Below are 21625 nucleotides of genomic sequence, written 5' to 3' on the forward strand. Positions count from 1 at the left end.
TAGTGGGGTACTAATCTTCTATAGTGCCCCCGTGGTATAACCATCTAGCATACTGTAGTAATCCCACATGTACTATACACACGGCTGTGCAAATAGTAAATCACAGTGTAGAGCATACGGCAGGTGATATCAGCCAAAACACTTATGACCACCGATTCGGGTAAAGTCATTGAGTCGACCATGAACTCCTCTGTATACCAAAGTATTCTAGAGTCAAATGTGAGGCCATCTGTCCGACAGCTAAAGCTGGGCCGAAATTGGGTCATGCAACAGAACAATGATCCCAAGCACACCAGCAAATCTACAACAGAATGTCTGAAAAAGAAAAGAATCAAGACTTTGCAATGGCCCAGTCAAAGTCCAGACCTCAACCCGATTGAAATGCTGTGGCTGGACCTTAAGAGAGCTGTGCATAAACAAATGCCCACAAACCTCAATGAACTGAAGCAACGTTGTAAAGAAGAGTGGGCCAAAATTCCTCCACAACGATGTGAGAGACTGATAAAGTCATATAGAAAACGATTAATTCAAGTTATTGCTGCTAAAGGTAGTTCTACAAGCTATTGAATCATAAGGTGTACTTGGTTTTTCACACAAGGCTTCTCCATTTTGGCTTTATTTTTGTTAAATAAATCAAGACACGGTGTAATATGTCATGTGCTGTTGTTCATCTGAGGTTGTATTTACCTAATTTTTAGACCTGCTAAGGAACAGATTGTTATTATGTCCTGATATGTAAAACCATAGAATTCAAAGAGGGTGTACTTCTTTTTCACACAACTGTAGAGGTACATATGTGCCGTAGAGGGCCAGAGACCAAAGTGTATGTGAGTGTACATACAAAGAGGCAGATATGTGCCCCAGTGTGTATGTGTGAGTATATACACACATAGAGGTACAGTACATAAGTGCCCCAGAGACCAAAGTGTGAGTGTATATACATAAAGGTACATATGTGCCCCCAGTGTGTGAGTATATACAAAGAAGTACATATGTGCCCCCCCCCGTGTGTGTATATATACATAGAGGTACATATGTGTCCCCAGAGTGTATGTGAGAGTATATACTTTGAGCTACATATGTACCCCAGTGTGTGAGTGTACATAGTGGTACATATGTGCCCCAAGTGTGTGTGAGAGTATGTACATAGAGGTACATATGTGAGCATATATACATAGAGGTGTGTGATACTGAGTATCTTGGTGAGCAGGGCATTAGAAAATGTTTGGACATAAATAAATGTACATTAGTTGGAGGTTTTAAATGTTCTCTCTCTCAAATAAATTAGTGTCAATTTAATTGTTCGATATTCTATCTGTCAAAGAGCAATTATTTCACTGATCAAGTATCAATTCCCACAAAAGTGTCAGATTATTTTAAAATGACATAAAGAGCTTTTCCCGATAACATGCTCATCTCGTGCTGCACCCAGCACTACCACCCTCCTCACTGCCTCAATCATTCTGTCTGATAGTGCCCACTGGGACTTCAGTAGGAGTTTCCATGTGATAGTGCCCCGATCGGCACTAACGCAGTATAACGAATAATTCCCTCTGAAATGTAAAAACGGCTGAAGGATTTGACAAAGCGCTTTTAGCGTGATCCGCGTAGGAACACTTTTTGTATAATTTCCATGAGTCTATAATAAATGATTTTATATTTAGATTGATCTCTGATACTCTCGTGAAGCTTTTTTCTTGAGGCTTTTCTTCCTGAAGCTGGGGAGTGGTGCCGTGCCGAGAGCCATTGTGTTTTGTTGTAGGATTTGATGTGCAAGGTTTATGCAGGGCCTCTAAAATATAGTAGCCATTGGAAGAATCTACAGAATGCTATTTTCCAAAAAGTATACAATGCTACATTATTGTATCCTTCTGCTTAAAATAAATGTTTTGTGGAACACTTGACCACATATCATGAGTGATATTAGAAGCCTGGTTTAGTCTCTGGCATGCACCAAGTGCCACAGAGTTCAAATCCACTGTTCTAATACTCAATTGTTCTTTTAATAAGCTTACTGTTGCCTTGCTTTACTAGTAATATTTTGTCTGCCTCCAGCAGGTTCCTAACCATTTTCCTTCTGTTGGTCGGACAAGTAGTCATCATTTGGCAAATATTGTAAATAAGATCCCAAACTCCAAGAAAATGCGACCAAATGAAAACCTCAAAGTCCAAGTCTTGATTTTTAGTCTCAATCTCTGTGCAACAGCAGGAAACTATTTGTAAGCTTATGGATATGAGCTGCGGGAGAAAAATGAAGTTCCCAAGGCAGCCAAGGGATGCTGCGGTCCTTTTCCCTGAGAGGGAGAAGTTATTCGGGCTACAAAATTATACTGACATGAGCAACACATCTTAGTAAGGTATACTTCTCTACTGGAACCAAACCAGAGTGCCAGCCACAAGGATTATGGGTATGCAAATGAACACATTAAGAATGCACGATACAACATCCAAAAATCCCCAGGTAGATCTAAAAGCCAAGTCTGCTGTACACCATAAGCACAGTGGCACAGTCAGCAGAATTTAATGTCATGGCATTCTGCTATTTAGTGAGGAATATTATATATATTTTTTAAACTTTCTTTAATTACTATGTTTCTAAATTTAGGAAAGCTTCCAGCAGATTCCTCCATAGTGCCTGGCCCTCCTCACCTTGAGGGAAACGATGGAAAGTTTACTCTAAAAATAGATGCACATTGTGCTATTTTGACTTTGCGATATGTTACTTCAATTTATCAAGCTCTTGCTTTGAACAAATTGCACAGTCCTGATACATACCACCTTGTGTTTTGCACACCCAAAATGTGGTGCCTATATTTAAAAAGGGATCTAGATCCCAACCGGGGAATTACAGATCCGTAAGCCTGATATCAATAGTGGGGAAGCTACTTAAAGGTTTAGTTCAGGATAATATTCAGGAATCCCTAATGGAAAACAAAATTATTAGTAATAGTCAGCATGGATTTATGAAGGATAGGTCATGCCGAACTAACCTTATTAGTTTCTTTGAGGAGGTAAGTAGGAATTTAGATTTTGCAAAGGCTTTTGTTATGTGCGCAAAGTGGAGGGCGCTCCCCCTAGGAGGGGCAGGAGATTTTCAAGGGTGGGTGACAACAGAGGTCCCGCGCTCTACCCCAAGGCATTTAAATGAAATACCGGGGGACCGCGCAAAGCCTCTGCAGATTCTCCTATCTGGTCTTCGATGACACATCGCCATGGCAACCCGGCGTTAAATTATGCCACGTGATGTCACGTTGCCATGGAAACATGACGTCACATGACCCGCGATATCATTTGACACCGGAGCTGGGCAGGAGGGGTGGGGGGGCGGGCGCGAGCCGAGAAGTAAGCAGGCAGAGGGGCACAGGTTCAAAACTTTGTGCACCCATGGGTTAGTGTTTAAAATAAAGCAAATTGGATTCGGTAAAAATATTTGCACCTGGATTGAAAACTGGTTGAAGGAGAGACAACAGAGAGTTGTCATAAATGGAACTTTTTCAGGTTGGGCTAAAGTTGTGAGTGGAGTACCTCAGGGATCGGTACTGGGACCCCTGCTTTTTAACTTGTTTATTAATGACCTTGAGATTGGCATCAAGAGCAAATCTCCATCTTTGCTGATGACACTAAATTGTGTAAGGTAATAGAATCAGAGCAGGATGTAATTTCTCTCCAGAAAGACTTGGAGTGGCTGGAAACTTGGGCAGGTAAATGGCAGATGAGGTTTAATACAGATAAATGTATGGTTATGCATTTGGGAAACAAGAATAAACAGACGACTTACAAATTAAATGGGGATAAATTAGGGGAATCCTTGATGGAGAAGGATTTAGGAGTGCTTGTAGACAGCAGGCTTAGCAATAGTGCCCAATGTCATGCAGTAGCTTCTGAGGCAAACAAGATCTTATCTTGCATTAAACGGGCAATGGATGTAAGGGAAGTAAACATAATTATGCCCCTTTACAAAGCATTAGTAAGACCACACCTTGAATAACAGTTTTGGGCACCACTCCTTAGAAAATACATTTTGGAACATGAGAAAGTGCAGAGAAGCAAATTAATAAAGGGGATGGACAATCTGATTTATGAGGAGAGTCTAGCGAAATTAGATTTGTTTATTGTACATGAGAAAAGAGGCCTCTAAGAGGGGATATGATAACTTTATACAAATATATTTGGGGACAGTACAAGGAGCTTTCAAAAGAACTATTCATCACATGGGCAGTACAAAGGACTCTGGGCCATCCCTTAAGGTTGGAGGAAAGGAGATTTCACCAGCAACAAAGGAAAGGGTTCTTTACAATAAGGGCAGTTAACATGTGGAATTCATTACCCATAGAGACTGTGATGGTAGATACAATAGATATCTTCAAAAAAAGGTTCAACATCTTTTTAGAAAGGAAAGGGATATACCAAATAAGTAAACATGGAAAGGATGTTGATCCAGGGAGTAATCTGATTGCCAATTCTTGGAGTCAGGAAGGAATTTACTTTCCCCCCTATGAGATATCATTAGAGAATATTTCACTGGGGTTTTTTGCTTGCCTTCCTCTGTATCAATATACAGTAAGTACGGATATAGGATAAAGTATCTGCCGTCTAAATTTAGCAAAGGTTGGACTTGATAGACGTATGTCTTTTTTTAACCTCATGTACTATGTAACAAACACATATTTCGTGAAATAATAATCTACCCAACAAAAATAAGGCTAATTTTTTTCTGAAATACAGGTACAGTATCTGCCCACAAGTGACACAAACTCACCAGGGAATGTAAGCTTTGTACTCCAGGCTGATCACACTGTAGCTGTGCTCCACCAACATTCAGAAATGTAGCCTGCTGATCGCTCATGTTATCTGCTGGCTGTTTTATGTCCTCTATCACGATGACAGCCAGGTCAAAAGGGGCGTTATCAGCAGTGTCTTCCTGTGCATGTGCAGGGGTCTTTCTTTTATCTGGGATTTGAGATTCTGTGAATGAAACAGATATATTATGAATCATGTGACTTTGAGAATATCCTTTTCTCTCTCTATATACACATATATTTCTGGACCACAATGCAAGTCACTTTATTCCAGATACTCAGTGTGCTGTGTCCATTATCCAAGTTTCCTGCCCGGGTGATGTATATGCGATTGTTCTTTATGATACGTGCACACTATACACATTATATATTTTTGCTAAGGCATGCTCAGTTCCTCTGTGAACTTTCTGTATGCAGTAAATTGTATGGAACTTGAATTTCCTTACTGCATTATCTTCTCTCACCTCTTCTGGTAGCAGAAATTGGCCAATATATATGTTTAATGAGTATGCCAAAGAGCACTTTCGGGTGTGTATGCTACCAGAAGAGGTGGTAGAAGATAATGCAGCAAGGAAATTCAATAATGCTTGGGATATACACAAGGCTCTCCTATGTACACACTGAACTGATAAGATCTGAGTTTTCACAGTGGATATGAGAATGGGCAAACTAGGGAGGGCAAGTGGTTCTTATCTGCTGTCAATTTATTTGTTTCTATAATGTTCCATAGTCCCATCGTTTCCTGGGTAAACATTTTTCAACTGGATGAAAATTAGCTTAAAATATGCAAATAGCATATTTTCCCCATCTTCCATTTACTGCACAATACAACATTTCCAAACACATCCATAGATGATCACATATTCTATTGTATGGAATCTGAGTGTAGAGTGCCCCTGTTCCACTCAGTTGGCCAGATGTATGATTATAGCCAAGAGGATAGTATGAGTATGGAGCTTTGCAATAAATCAATCACATATTTGTAAGCAGATCAAAGCTCAACAGCCAGTGGTGCCAAACAAAGACACACCGGAAACAGGTATTTTTGTGCATCCTTGTCAGTCTTTTACCAAAACAGCCCAGACTCATTACAGTATGTAATTTGAGATATGGTTGAAGGTTATAACTTTTTGAGACAGAGCTCCAACACATATACATTTACAATTTAATGCAACATGAAGGTTTGAAGACTCCTAACCAAGTTAACAGACCTGCTCCAGTTTTTTTTTCCAGGATTGTAAGGGTCAAGAAACACAGCAGTAAACTCGTACATACTGTTTCCAAGGAAAGTAAATCGCTGGGTTCAATGATGAGTATGTGTTATCATTTCTTAAATTCAAAGGTAAGAGACAGGGCTGGATTGGTTGATTGATGCAACCAGATGCTAAGCTTCATACTGGCGTTGTTTGTTACATACTGTAGTTACATAGTAGATGAGACTGAAAAAAAAAAATATATATATATATAAAAAAAAATATATATATATATGAACAACACAGAAGCAAGCCTGCAACAGACTAAATATAAAGAAACCAAAATCAGTAGAATCGCCTATAAAGAAATAATAACAATAGGATACTGACGTGCTGGGGATAAAGCCTATATGAAAACAAAAATAGAAACAAAGTACCCCACGTAAAGCACTCTGGGGTAAACAAGTATAACAAATTTATTAAAGACACATCGCATAACATACAAACATAATAAAATCACTCTCACACCTCAACAAGTATGGAAAAACAGACACATGTAACCTGTAATAATAGTGGGAACCAAAGCTAAAGCTAGAAATTTGTAAGCAAAATAATAATCAAATGACACATAATATCAGAATGGTGAGGCTCAAATAAATAAAGCCTGCCTTCTGTAGACCGGCCGGTCAGCAAGGAAAAAGCTGCTCAATTGAGAATGCTGATACCAAGACATAGCTAAGGCAAAGACCCATGACAACAAATCCTGCTACAGCATGAATATGCACACATAAGCTGTTGCTATACAGTTGAAAAGGACAGCACTATGTCTAGACCCTGCTGTAATAATAACTAACAGGCAATGCAGAATAGCTGAAAAATATATGCTGTAAAATAGAAAAACAGTGTACAGGCATACCCCGCATTAACATACGCGATGGGACCGGAGCATGTATGTAAAGCGAAAATGTACTTAAAGGGAAGCACTACCTTTTCCCACTTATCGATGCATGTACTGTACTGCAATCGTCATATACGTTGTGACAGAAACCAGGGGATGGTAATAAATTCCGTATATAGGGCTCCCAGGATACTAGACAGTTTCTATCCTGTTTGGCCTGGGAGTGTAGCCTTATAATACATACACTCCATCCCACAGTTTGGCAAGCGCTGGAACTGAGGGATGAGAGATCCAGACCAGAGTTTGTCTGCTGCCTGATTTCTGTCACCTGTCATGCTAATTAGGAATCAGGTATGAAAGACTGATTTCCTGTTTGCTCTGGTCTCCCCACAAGAGCCAGGAGGCTGGAAGGCTGCTGAACTACAGAGGGGAGAAGCCTCTTCCCCAAACAGGTTCAATCTTTCTGTTCATTTGTGTAAGACTGCAAAAGTACCGTGTTTTGATGTTGGAAGTGGAAAAGCCACTTCCAACCCTGAGTCAGGGATATCTAAGTTAAGTTATCGCTCAGGTGAGCAGCTTTTGTTTTGATCTGTTTTCTGTTGTATGCACTGTGGCAGTCTCAGTGCCTGGGACTGAATAAACCAGGCATAGCCTGTTTAAAGGAACAGTACGTGACGCCTCATCATTTAACCTACCCTAAAAAAACGTGTTCTAAACAGTCCCGGACAAACGACGGAGCCCCGGAGTAAGCCGTTTGTCACATATGGTGGAGAATGCGGGCAGAGCACTAGGGGGTCTGCGGGTTAAAGAACTTTGAAAGAAAAAAAAAAAAAGTTTTTTTTTCATCCTCTGCAAACAAGATGGAAGACGTGGTGGGTGCGCTGGTACGCAATGTCGCTGCCCAGAAAGACGCGAATGAAACCCAGCAACAGCTGTTAATAGCCCAGCAAGAAACTAATGCAAACCAGCAGCAGACGAATGCAGCCCAGCAACAGCTGCTAATAGCCCAGCAAGAGATTAATGCAAACCAGCAACAGGCGAATGCAAACCAGCAACAGGCGAATGCAAACCAGCAACAGACGAATGAAGCCCTGCAAAACGCGAATGCAAACCAGCAAGAGACAAACCGCTTGCTGAGAGAGGAGCAACAGCGGTTCGCTCAGGGCTTACAGCAGGAACTCGAGATCCTGAGGGGGACTATCCGTAACCTTCCACTGGCAGCGGCAGCCCCAGTTCCGAAAATGACCAGGGCAAGCCACTACCTTCAGAAGATGGGACCCTCGGATGATGTGGAAGCCTATCTTCTCACGTTTGAACGCACGGCACAGAGAGAGGGATGGCCAGAAGCTGAGTGGGCTGGTCTAATCGCACCCTTCCTAAGCGGCGAACCCCAGAAGGCTTACTTTGATCTAGAGCCAGCCGAAGCTAACGTCTATGCAAAATTGAAGTTCGAGATCCTCGCCCGCCTCGGCGTAACCACGGCTGTTCGCGCCCAAAGGTTTCACGCATGGTCCTTCACGATGGATAAAGCCACCCGAAGCCAGATGTATGACCTCATCCACCTCGCCCGGAAGTGGCTACAACCCGAGATCAACTCAGCCAGCCACATCGTGGAACGGTTGGTCATGGACCAGTTCTTGAGGAAACTTCCCTCTGCCTTTAGCCGTTGGGTCAGTCGGAGTGACCCCCACAATGCGGATGAGCTTGTGGCCCTCGTAGAAAGGTACAATGCAGCAGAAGAGCACCCGCAACCCACAGTCGTGGAGCAACCCCACTACCCGAGGTTCCAGGACTCTTCCAGAGACGGTAAAAGGGTACCGGGGTTAAGGGGCGCTGAAGAGCGGCGACCACCTTCACGCAGCACCAGCAACAGTGGTTCGCACACTAAGGGCAATAGCCAACATGGGGAGCCGGGAAAAGGCTCTAAGTGGGACACAGACTATGTACCTAAATGTGTAAATTGTCATGAGAGGGGCCACACAGCAAAAATCTGCCCACTAAATGATGAGCCCATGCAATGCAACAGCGTGGAACCTTATTCGCTGTTGTCCCAATGTATGGGCCCTAGCCCAGAGGACCCCTTGAATAACCATCTGTGGGCATTTGTAAAGGTTAATGGTAAGAGGGTTCGGGCACTTCTTGACTCTGGGAGCATGGTCACACTAGTGTCCGAATACCTCTTGCCCATTAAGAAGAAACAGGGAAACAGTTCACAAAGAGTGGCAATTTGTTGTATACATGGGGATAATCATGAATATTCCACTGTTGATGTTTTTTTTGAAACAGAGTTTGGTTCTTTAGAGTTCAAGGTGGGTATTGTACCCAAACTGGCACATGATGTGTTAATAGGGACCGACTTTCCCCATTTTCTAAAAATGTGGTCCCCCGCTCAGAATAGCGCCCAGAGTTCAATAGCGGACCATAACGAAGTATTAGAAGAAACAAATCCTTTCCCTTTTTCAGAAATGGAGGTTGACGAGGGCCCAAATAAGAAGGGGGAAAAGGAGGAGTGCTGTAAAATTCCCTTCCCCATCACTACTTTGGTAGGGAATACCCCAAATCAAGATGTTGAGCAGACACTTACCACCCCAGAACCGGATAAGACCCTCGCTGACCTAGAGGTCAGTCCTGGGAGTTTTAAGAAAGCCCAGTGGGAGGACCCCACATTAGCGGTAGCAAGGGGAAATATACGGGACCAGAATAGTACTCCTGGCCAACCAGATAGGTCACTTGCTTACCCCTACTTCGAGGTAGAGAACGACCTAATATATCGGGTTGATAAAAGGAAATCAGTTACAACTAAACAATTGTTGGTACCACGGACATTCCGGAACGTAGTATTACACCTCGCACATAGTCATCCATTGGGGGGTCACCTAGGGGTGGAAAAGACAAAAGAAAAGGTTCTCCGAAGCTTCTATTGGCCTGGGGTTCTGGCAGAAATTACGAATTATTGTTCCTCATGCCCAGAATGTCAGATCACCGCCCCGTTCAAGGCGTACCGCAGCCCATTGGTACCCCTTCCCATAATAGAGGTACCATTTGACCGGATTGCTATGGATCTAGTAGGACCCCTAATAAAGTCTGCTAGGGGACATCAGCATATATTGGTAATATTAGATTATGCCACCCGATATCCGGAGGCAGTTCCCCTACGTAGCACCTCAGCTAAAAACATAGCAAAAGAGTTAGTAGTTCTGTTTTCCCGGGTCGGGATTCCTAAAGAGATTCTATCTGACCAGGGAACACCATTTATGTCCCAAGTAACAAAAGAGCTATGTAAACTCCTAAAAATCAAGCATCTCAGAACCTCAGTCTATCATCCACAAACAGATGGTTTAGTGGAAAGGTTCAATAAAACCTTAAAGAGCATGTTACGGCGGGCGGTTGATAAAGATGGGAAAAACTGGGATTGTTTGTTACCGTACCTGTTATTTGCCATTAGGGAAGTTCCCCAATCATCCACAGGCTTCTCCCCGTTTGAACTATTGTATGGCCGACACCCAAGGGGCTTACTGGATATAGCCAAAGAGACTTGGGAACACGAGGTTACCCCTTACAGAAGTGTAATAGAGCATGTTGCCCAGATGCAGGACCGCATTGCTGCAGTCCTACCCATAGTGAGGGAACACATGGAGAAAGCTCAAGAAGCACAGAGGAATACGTATAATAAGGGTGCTAGGGTCAGAATTTTTTTTCCAGGTGATAGGGTACTAGTTCTGGTTCCCACCGTGGAGAGTAAATTCCTTGCTAAATGGCATGGGCCATATGAGGTCTTGGAAAGAGTGGGAGAAGTAAATTATAAGGTAAGACAGCCAGGTAGGAGGAAACCTGAGCAAATTTACCATATAAACCTACTCAAGCCCTGGAAAGATAGAGAAGTCTTGTTAACCCTAGTACCCCCAGGTCCGTCAGAGAATCAAGAAACTGACCCAGAGGTTAGCATAGCTGAAACCCTGTCTGTTCATCAGAAACGAGAGGTTCAGAATTTAGTGAGAAGAAACAAAGAAATCTTCTCTATACGGCCAGGTAGAACTAGCGTAATTGAACATGACCTAGTCTCTGAACCGGGGGTCCGAGTTAACCTTAAACCGTACCGAATCCCAGAGGCCAAAAGAAAGGCTATAAGTTTAGAGGTTAAAAAAATGCTAAAACTAGGTGTAATTGAGGAATCCCAAAGTGGGTGGAACAGCCCTATAGTCTTAGTCCCAAAGCCAGATGGTACAACAAGGTTTTGTAATGACTACCGGAAACTAAACGCGGTGTCAAAATTTGATACTTATCCTATGCCCAGGGTAGATGAACTTGTAGAGAGACTGGGCAAAGCCCGATATCTCACAACCCTAGACCTAACAAAAGGGTACTGGCAGGTTCCCCTCACAGAAAGGGCAAAAGAAAAGACAGCCTTCTCAACCCCAGACGGCCTCTTTCAGTATAAGGTGTTGCCTTTTGGCTTACATGGAGCTCCCGCCACATTCCAAAGAATGATGGATAAAATTTTAAAACCACATGCTCGGTATGCTGCCGCCTACCTGGATGATGTGGTAATCCATAGTGAAGATTGGCAATCCCACCTTCCAAAGGTCCAAGCTGTGCTTGACGCAGTCCGGTCTGCTGGACTAACTGCTAACCCCGCTAAATGCACTATTGGTCTGGAGGAGGCCAAGTATCTGGGATATTCTATTGGCAGAGGTTTACTCAAACCCCAAACACTCAAAGTGGAGGCGATACAAAATTGGCCAAGGCCAGTTACAAAAAAACAAGTAAGGACCTTTTTGGGGTTAATTGGGTACTATAGAAGGTTTATTCCCAATTTTGCAACTAAGGCAACCCCACTAACTGACCTCACAAAAGCAAGAGGACCGCTAATGGTAAAGTGGTCCCCCGAAACCGAACAGGCCTTTAGAAGCCTGAAAGAAGCTCTCTGTGCCCAACCAGTGTTGGTCACACCTGACTTCTCCAAAGAGTTCGTAGTCCAAACCGACGCATCTGAGGTAGGGCTGGGGGCGGTACTCTCCCAGGAGTCTCAAGGTGAGGAGCACCCCATCCTTTATTTAAGTAGGAAACTAAATCCCCAGGAGAAAAATTACTCCATAGTAGAGAAAGAGTGTCTCGCAATAAAGTGGGCTGTAGAGACGCTCAAATACTACCTGTTGGGGAGAAAATTCCGGTTGGTCACAGATCATGCACCCCTTACCTGGATGTGTCAAAACAGGGAAAAGAATGCTAGAGTGACCAGGTGGTTCCTAAGCCTACAACCCTTTAAATTTTCTGTGGAACACAGGTCAGGGCACAAACATGGCAATGCCGACGGGTTGTCAAGGATGCACTCCCTAATATCCATGGTCGCTCATCCCTCGAGGTCTGAGCTGGGGGGGAGGATATGTGACAGAAACCAGGGGATGGTAATAAATTCCGTATATAGGGCTCCCAGGATACTAGACAGTTTCTATCCTGTTTGGCCTGGGAGTGTAGCCTTATAATACATACACTCCATCCCACAGTTTGGCAAGCGCTGGAACTGAGGGATGAGAGATCCAGACCAGAGTTTGTCTGCTGCCTGATTTCTGTCACCTGTCATGCTAATTAGGAATCAGGTATGAAAGACTGATTTCCTGTTTGCTCTGGTCTCCCCACAAGAGCCAGGAGGCTGGAAGGCTGCTGAACTACAGAGGGGAGAAGCCTCTTCCCCAAACAGGTTCAATCTTTCTGTTCATTTGTGTAAGACTGCAAAAGTACCGTGTTTTGATGTTGGAAGTGGAAAAGCCACTTCCAACCCTGAGTCAGGGATATCTAAGTTAAGTTATCGCTCAGGTGAGCAGCTTTTGTTTTGATCTGTTTTCTGTTGTATGCACTGTGGCAGTCTCAGTGCCTGGGACTGAATAAACCAGGCATAGCCTGTTTAAAGGAACAGTACGTGACGCCTCATCATTTAACCTACCCTAAAAGACCGTGTTCTAAACAGTCCCGGACAAACGACGGAGCCCCGGAGTAAGCCGTTTGTCACAACGTGCATAACTGATGTAAATAACGCATTTGTAACAGGCTCTATAGTCTCCCTGCTTGCGCACAGCTTCGGTACAGGTAGTTAGCCGGTATTGCTGTTCAGGATGTGATGACAGGCGCATGCGTGAGCTGCCGTTTGCCTATTGGGCGATATGTACTTACTCGCGCGTGTACTTAAAGTGAGTGTACTTAAAGCGGGGTATGCCTGTAATGTGCATATGATATTGAGGGCTGAAAAGGGATGATAGTAAGTTGCAGCAGTGTAAAAATCAGTGTCCTGTCTGAACTTCACATTGAAATGGGATGCAGTCAGTGCAGAGGATACTTAGCTCCCACGGAAAATCTCCTTAATAGAACAGAGTGTGATGACTAGGAGCCCGAGTAGGAACAACCTGGAGACCCGTGCCTTCGTCGTCGCCGTCTGATGACGCGAATAACGTGAGGAGCGTGGAGGCAAAGAATAGGACACGCTGCTGAATAACCAAAATGTATTGAGCCAAAGCAGGAGCAGGGGCATGCAGGAGATGAGGTGTTCAGAGGAGAGTGAGGACAGGAAACGCAAGCCTCGACGTACGTTTCGTCACTCCTTTTTCAAGAGGCCTTGAAAAGGGCCCTAAAGGCTTAACTACAGAGTAACGCGCCCTCTTATATTATGTTATGAAGTAACTAGGCAGGGGTCTTGCCACGCCCTTCTGAAAGATGCTGAGCTGGTCACCTGGTCTAGGGTGAAACAGCAGAGGTTAAGCCCCGCAGCTTTCTGCCTGGAGACAGTGACATCAAGCTAGGCATAAATAGAAGGGGGGAAACTTCTAGATCTTCGGATCTCTGAAGGAGAGAAAGAGGAGGCGTCTCACCTGTAAATAGTGAGTACATAGCTATTTAAATAGGTATGATAGGTTAGGCTTCCTTTTCTTTGTTTTGAAGGTAAGGAAATGCCCTTTTTGCAGTCTGGCTCCTTAGTATGGCAGAAGAGGAGAAGTACAGTTTCCTATAAGGGAGGCCTGTGTGCCTGAGCTGTCACTCTAATCGTGGCCCTGGGACTAATCTGGAATTAGAGTAACCCAAATCACCTGGCACAATACCTGGGTGAGGATCCCGAGAGAATAACATGCAGTGCACACCTTGAGAAGTAACTCCTGCTACCTCAGCCCCAAGGCGCTGCAAGTGAGGTGAGTAGGACAAAGCACAGTGTCTATGGTCTCTCTAGTCCAGATAAGAAGGGTAGGCCCAGGCAGAAACCCTGAAAGCTGGAGGAAGAGCACCCCATAAAATGTATGGTCAGTTATGCACTATGAACTAAAGTAACCAACTACACGTTTAAGGAATGCCCCTCTCCAGGAATGCAGTAATGCCTCTGGGGAAGATGTTTTACGGGCATGGCATGTAAACAAAGACTGTTTGTTCATAACTATAAAATACCTGGTGCCCATTTCTGCCATTTCTGCCTCATCCCCCAGCCACACGGATCCAGCACCCTGACAAAGGTAACACAGTGAGGAAGCCAATATAGGAGCCCTTCTGTTGTAAACTCCCTAGAAGCCAGGGAGGGTTACATTTGTATTGACAGTATATTGATTCAGAGGATGGCAAACAAATAAACCCCAGTGAAACATTATCCAATGATGTCTCATAAGGAGTCAAATAAATTCCTTTCTCCCTGGATCAACATCCTTCCATGTTTACTCATTTGGTATATCCCTGGATACCTTTCCTTGAATATATCTATTGTATCTGCCATCACAGTCTCCATGTGGAATGAATTCCACATTTGAACTGCACTCACTTTAAAGAACCCTTTCCTTTGAGGCTGGTGAAATATCCTTTCGTCCAATCTTAAGGGATGGCCCATTGTCGTTTGTACTGTCCCTTAGCCTGAATAGTTATTTTGAAAGTTCCTTGTAGTGACCTTGAATATATTTGCAAACAGTTATCATCTCATCTCTTAAATGCCTCTTTTCTAATGTAAACAAATCTAATTTAGATAGCCTTTCCTCATAAGTCAGATCTTCCATCCTTTGTATTAATTTGTTGGCTCTTCTTTGTACTTTTTCCAGTTCCAAAATTTATTTTTTTATGGAGTAGTGTACAAAAACTGTACTCCATATTTAAAGTGGGGTCTTACTAATGATTTATACAGTGGCATAATTATGCTTTCTTCCCTTCCATCCATGCCTCGTTTTATGCAAGGTAAGACTTATTTGCCTATTGCAGCTGCTGCCTGACATTGAGCACTATTGCTAAGGCTGTTATCTACAAGCACACCTAAACCGTTCTCTATCAAGGGTTGACCTAATTTTGTCCCATTTAATTTGTAATTAGCCTATTTATTCTTGCTTCCCCAAAAAAGCCAACAATACAGCCCGAGACACCCTACTCTGTACGAGAACAAAATAAGAGACCACAAAGCAGATAAGATACATTGGCACAAATAATAAAAGAGCCGCTGAAATACATGCCATTCTTGAGAAACATTGGAGTATATTAACATCTGACAGTGATCTCAAAGAAGTGTTGGGCACAAGACCAATGATCACAAATAGAAGGTCTAGAAAAATCAAAGACACACTGGTTCATAGCCATTTTCAAATCAAGCAACAGACAAATTGGCTAAGGGAAAGAATTAAGGACTGTTACTGCTGCAATTCATGCAAAGCATGTCCGCCCATTCAATCAGGCAAATCCTTCTGGGATAACGACCATAAGCAGGAGTATCACATTAACAGCTTTAGCAACAGCAAAGCGACAGAGGTAATTTACCTGATAACATGCCAATGCGGTAAGCGGTATGTGGGCAAAAACTTTCAAGAAAATTAAGACGACGCATAAGTGAACATGTAAACTCTGTAGCCAATTAACTTGACACACCAGTAACACACAATGTAAATCAGTTACATAATGGTGACAGTAAATGCTTGACCTTTATGGGCAGGGCTCGACAAATGCACTCACCCACTCGCATGGGGCGAGAGCATTTTGCCCGCTGTCAAGTGTTACCTGCGGCAGAGTGCGGCGGCATCTCCCGGAATTCTCCTGCTTACCGTTGCAACTTGCGAGTGTCTCCCCTGCAGCTCCTGTGAAAATGGCCGTGTTGCCACGACAACAGGACGTTACGTGACGTCACGTGGCGTCAAGTTGCCATAATAATTTGACGCCGCACAGCCATTTTCACAGGAGTTCCAAGGGAGACACTCGCGAGTTGCAGGGAAGAAGCAGGAAAATGGCGGGAGACGCCGCACCATGCCGCCACAGGTAAGACTGGTGAGGGGGTGTAAGGGAGTCAAGGGGTTAAACTCCCTTTACAGGGCAGGAGACTGGACTAGGTGTCGGGTTTACTGCAGGTGAGATGGAAACACCTGATTGAGCAGGGATAAAAAGCAGGAAGTAGCTGCTGTCAGTGTCCCTGTTGGAGGTTCTGTGAGGGGATCATAGATCACAGAGCTCACGGCTGCCGGGATCCAGGCTTGTTGACTAGAGGATTTTGCCTGGCAACTGTGGGGAACTTAAAGCCCCATATAGCAAAGAAGCCTGCGCACAAAGAAGGGCAAAAGATTTCCTGGGAGCAGCAGAACCTCAAAGCCTGCAGCTGAAGAAATCGGAGACGCCGGACCAGCATGTAGATAAGACTATATATTGTTCCTTAATATTGTTTTTATAAGTTTTTGACTGGCAACTGTCCTACCCAGCCAGTCAGATAGAAACAGCCACTGTAATGTTTAGTCAGTCTCCTGAAAGGAGTAGGTGTTGGTTTTATGATTTTGCCTTAAAGGGGCATTAGCCCCAATGTTTTAGTTGTTTTTGTGACGAATAAAACCACCCATATTATGGTTTAACCAAAAGTGCATGTGTGGACTCGTGTCTGACCTCGCCTACAGGCCGCTCGTCACAGGGGGAGTGAGTATTTTTTGGGGGGCGAGTTTTTTGGGGGGGCGAGTGACTTTTTGTTTTGGGCGAGTAGTTTTATTTTTAGAATTTGTCGAGCCCTGTTTATGGGCATAGAGTTGGTTCGTCCATCTGCCAGACACGGGAACTAGAGCTTGCTGGGGTATTTTACTGTGTATTTTTGTCACATTGGAGGTAGCATTGGGCTTCTCTGTTGCTTGTTGTATAATTTTGCCACGCTCAATAGCTCTTCTTTTTGACACTTATATACATATATATTTTGTGGGAGCTCAGGGGTTCCCAAAAAGAGCTTGCTGGGGTTCTGTGTGTTGTTTGTTAACTTATTTTCAGCTGTCTCAGCTGTTGGAGGTTAGTGGCTCCTCCTTCCCAGGGTTTAAGCTCACCCCTCCCCACTTCCCAAGTCAGCAGGTCCTTTTCATTCTACTGGATATAGATCCAATGTTGGTCTTTCTCCCTCCTAATAGAGGTAAATGAGAATTTGAATCCTAATAGTGGTATATTAGTATTTTGTCTGGTAGTGTTAGGACCTGTGAACTGGGTCTGCCTTGTCGTGGCTCACAGGCTTACAATGCTTTGACCAAAGGGTTAAACTAAATGACCCCTTTTCAAGAGAGTATATAAGTATTTTACTGTGTATTTTTGTCACATTGGATGTAGCATTGGTCTTCTCTGTTACTTGTTGTAGACACGGAACTATAATGAAAAATGATTATTGACTGGATTAATAAACTTAAAACACAATATCCATTAGGGTTAAATGAAGGCTTCACATATAATCCATTAATTTGCTAAACTGCATCTATCAAGTCATTCAATATTATTTTTTATTTTTCAAATAAATCAGAAACAAAACTATGCCATTGTTTTATATTATAGTATACTTTCTTAGTCATGCATTAGTGCATGGTACTGGTAGTATTTCTGAAAATACTACCTTTGAGGTCCTTGCCTTAAGCTTGTAGCCTAGATCCCTGAAATACATTTTTAGGACCCTCCATCTTTCTTTACCTTTGTCATTGGTGCCATTGTGTCCCATGACTGCTGGGTAATTCCCAGCCCCTCCCAACAATCTGTCTACCAGATCCACAATGTGCCAAACCCAAGGCAACAAACTCTTCGGTTCATGCGGTCACGGCATTAGAGTTTCTTCTCTACCTTCCTAATAATGGAATACCCTACCACCACAACATGCCTTGGTCTCTGAGTATTCTGAGTCCCCTTTGTACTGAAGGGGCTATTCCTCTGGCTGATAGAGGAATCGGTCTCCCCCAGCCTTGGCATTCCTGCCCTGCCACTCCCAATATCTTCACTTAATCTGTCAAATCTATTGGGATGTATCAGCTCAGAACTGGCCTGCCTCTTCCTCTTCCCCCTGCTTCCCCTTCTAATGCACAGATTATACACTCCGCTTGCTAGCGACAATGTTTGCTTCTACCGTGCAGTGCGCCTGCAGAACAAGCAATCCCTGCTCATAGTGCTAGCGGCAATGAGGGGGCGTGGCGGGGGCATGGCATGGGCGACGCTATTGCGTCATGAATCTGGTTCACCCTCATTGACTGAACCATCTCACGTGATGCTGACGTCACGCGACAGCTGCCTGAGAAGACAACATTTTTTGTCAACGCGCCTCTTCGCCTGAAGGCGCACAGGCACTTGGCTAACTCCTATAGCCAGTGACTGAAATGTACTTGACGCTCACGCAGCAATTCCTCCACTATAAGCTCGGCCTAACCTACCCAGCTACCTACCTCTTCATGGTCCTCAGTTATAGCTCCACCCTCTGCACCACTTGTCACAGCCAGGGCCTGCTCAATGAGCACTAAACTCCTTTCTATAACACAATGTTTTATTATTCACAGAACTGTGACAGCTATTAACATTCTGTAATGGTCATTTACCTCACTAGCATTTGGTGATTACTAGCAGTTATTGTGGGCTAGTGAATGATTCTCACTGATTGATAAACTTTGTTAGGGCTTTGTTAATCAGTCTCATGGCTACAAAGGGGGGTGGGGGAGTGCTACATTGGAGCACAATATAGAATCAGATTTCTAAATCTGGTGCAGTTTTATTTCCTCCAGTTTTGCTCAGTGAGAGCTGGGTAAATAAAGCCCCCATATATCTTGAAATCGAAAAACTCACCATTTTGAGGATGTTTTCTCTTGACTCCTAGGACAAGTGCTTGGTCTTCATTAATCTCCCTGCTGCTTTCTTGACCTGCCAAAAGAGTCATTAAACAGATTACAACAATGTTTCAACATATAGGGAACTATTCTACATTTTTCAAAGCGGACAATTGGACTGTTTAAGGGGCGAAATTCCCTGATAACCTCGATGGAGAATTTTGCCGGCTTCGGTGGATATAGAATAAGCCCATTACATGTCAGTAGCCTGGGTTTAGTGTTATGCCTTAATACACAGGCTGTGGAAATTGACAGTAAGAGATTGAATCCATACTCCTGTGACAAATAGTGTTGATGACTGGATCTTACTCCAGTTAGGTCTGCCACATCACTGGCATATTTGTAGAATCAGTGAAGAATGCAGTCTGCACCCAGGGTTGCCAGGTGGCTTGCCCAAAAATACTGGTCAAAATGGTGAAAGGTGCAACGCGCAATAGAATCGTTGGTGAGGCATGTAATATAGTAAGCGTAGGCGTGCGTGCGCATGGCGGTGCGTGTGAATGGGGCGCACGCGTTTAGTGCCTATAGGCCAAACGGTTACTCGCGCGCGGCTAGGAGGCGTGGTCAAAACGGTAGGCCGCACTGTGATTGGCTCACAGTGTCACGTGGCACGGCAGCCACTCAAAAATACAAATTTCTTTGTATTTCCACACAGCTGCGGCGCCACGTCGGCACTGGATAAACTGTCATAGGGAGACAGGTAGTTGTCATTGCCTCACGCGGGCCGCTTAGTATGATACCAGCCTCAGGAAGAATGTTATTTATAAATGAACCTGACTGTTACGTAATTTTTTCCAAATTTCACTCCAAGTATTCACCAATTTGCACCACTTTATATTCTGTTTCGTAAAAAATATGGGGAGAAGTCTTGGGTGGGAGTTCCCTTCTGATGATTTTTTTAGGAAATAGAATATGAAATAGTGTAAGTTGATGCAAATTGGTGCATGCTTGGAGTGAAATTTAGAACAAATTACATAATGGTCAGATCATTTAGAAATAACTGACCTACAGTCATCCTCTCTCCCCTTATCCTCTCACCCCCCTTGTCCTCTCACCCCCCTCCCCTCATCCTCTCCTCATCCCCCCCTTCATCCTCTCATCCCCCCTTCATCCTCTCACCCTCCCTCCCTTGATCCTCTCTCACCCGCACGCCCTTAATCCTCTCTCACCCCTCTCTTTCTCATCTCACCCCCTCCCTTCACCCTATCTCATCCCCCTCTCTTCACCCTCTCTCATCCCCCCTCCCTTCACCCTCTCTCATCCCCCTTCCCTTCACCCTCTCTCATCCCTCATCCCTTCACCCTCTCTCATCCCCCTCCCTTCACCCTCTCTCATCCCCCTCCCTTCACCCTCTCTCATCCCCCCTCCCTTCACCCTCTCTCATCCCCCCTCCCTTCACCCTCTCTCATCCCCCCTCCCTTCACCCTCTCTCATCCCCCCTCCCTTCACCCTCTCTCATCCCCCGTCCCTTCACCCTCTCTCATCCTTCCTCCATTCACCCTCTCTCATCCCCCTCCCTTCACCCTCTCTCATCCCCATCCCTTCTCTCTCTCTCATCCCCCCTCCCTTCACCTTCTCTCATCCCCCTCCCTTCACCCTCTCTCTCTCTCATCCCCCTTCCAAACACACACACACACACACACACACACACACACACACACACACACACACACACACACACACACACACACACACACACACACACACACACACACACACACACACACACACGACACAGCCTCACCTCTCTCTGCTCCACGCTTTTCTTCCGCTCTTTGGCCCCACCCCCAGGCTCCTGCAACCTCCTCCTGATTGGCTGCATTACACAGCAGCAGCCAATCAGGATGGAAGAAGCTGCCCAGCCCACTAGCAGCAGCCCTGCTCTATCGCTTCTCAGGGGAAATCCTGTGATTGGTTACTAAGTCCAGAGAGGTAATACCGGTATACACATACATGTCCCCCTCCCCCCCGCACACATACATGTCTGGTATTACCTCTCATTTTTTACCAGACAGAGTAACCAAATACCGGGCTGTCCGGTTCAATACCGGACACCTGGCAACCCTATCTGCACCCAGAGGATTACATGCAGTGTTTCTCTCAAATGGCATCACACACAAGCACACAACACGTTTGTTACAAAGTCTATGCCATTCATTTAGACCTGAACATCAGAGTGTCTGTCTTGTTGGGACTATTTAGAAATGCTGTTCCTACTCTCAGGCCCGATTTTCAGTACACTCCTGTTTTTAGTATCTTTCCGTATTTTCCGCTACTGAAATACAGAGCACTAAAAAATAGGGCTGTGAGAGGTGGAATGCACATTTATTCTCAAGGAGACATTTAGCAGGATAAAATTGTTGACTAGTACTCTCAGAATATTGATTTACAGAGGAAAGATCCCAAGCTTCAGTGAGCATAATGCTGCCAAATAATAGAATAAAGTTGTCAAACAGTAACTTAAATGTATTACACACCTTGGGGAAAGGCCTGCAGTTCCCCCTACTTATAGTAATGTAATGGGTATTCCCCCTACCCCAATCGCAGATAGAGTGCATGTGAGGGGGAACCTATATGTTACCAGGTGTGCTGCAATATACCTGTTAGGCTCACAGGAGGTCTGAGCCTCTGCCCGCGGGAGCCTGG

General features: G+C 44.3%; 1 protein-coding gene across 6 annotated transcripts in view; it reads right to left on the reverse strand.

The window, feature by feature from the left end:
* Positions 1–21625, reverse strand: part of PAICS (phosphoribosylaminoimidazole carboxylase and phosphoribosylaminoimidazolesuccinocarboxamide synthase) — an 86599-nt gene that overhangs the window by 19638 nt on the left and 45336 nt on the right. For all 6 annotated transcript variants that reach the window (XM_075566083.1, XM_075566074.1, XM_075566093.1 and 3 more), the window contains 2 exons: positions 18939–19013; positions 4760–4965 (listed from right to left, as the gene is read on the reverse strand). In XM_075566083.1, coding sequence (XP_075422198.1) covers positions 4760–4965; positions 18939–19013 — 281 coding nt within the window. The remainder of the gene's footprint in view (positions 1–4759; positions 4966–18938; positions 19014–21625) is intronic.

The sequence above is a fragment of the Ascaphus truei genome, chromosome 1, assembly GCF_040206685.1.
Source record: "Ascaphus truei isolate aAscTru1 chromosome 1, aAscTru1.hap1, whole genome shotgun sequence".
Taxonomy (NCBI): Eukaryota; Metazoa; Chordata; class Amphibia; order Anura; family Ascaphidae; genus Ascaphus; species Ascaphus truei.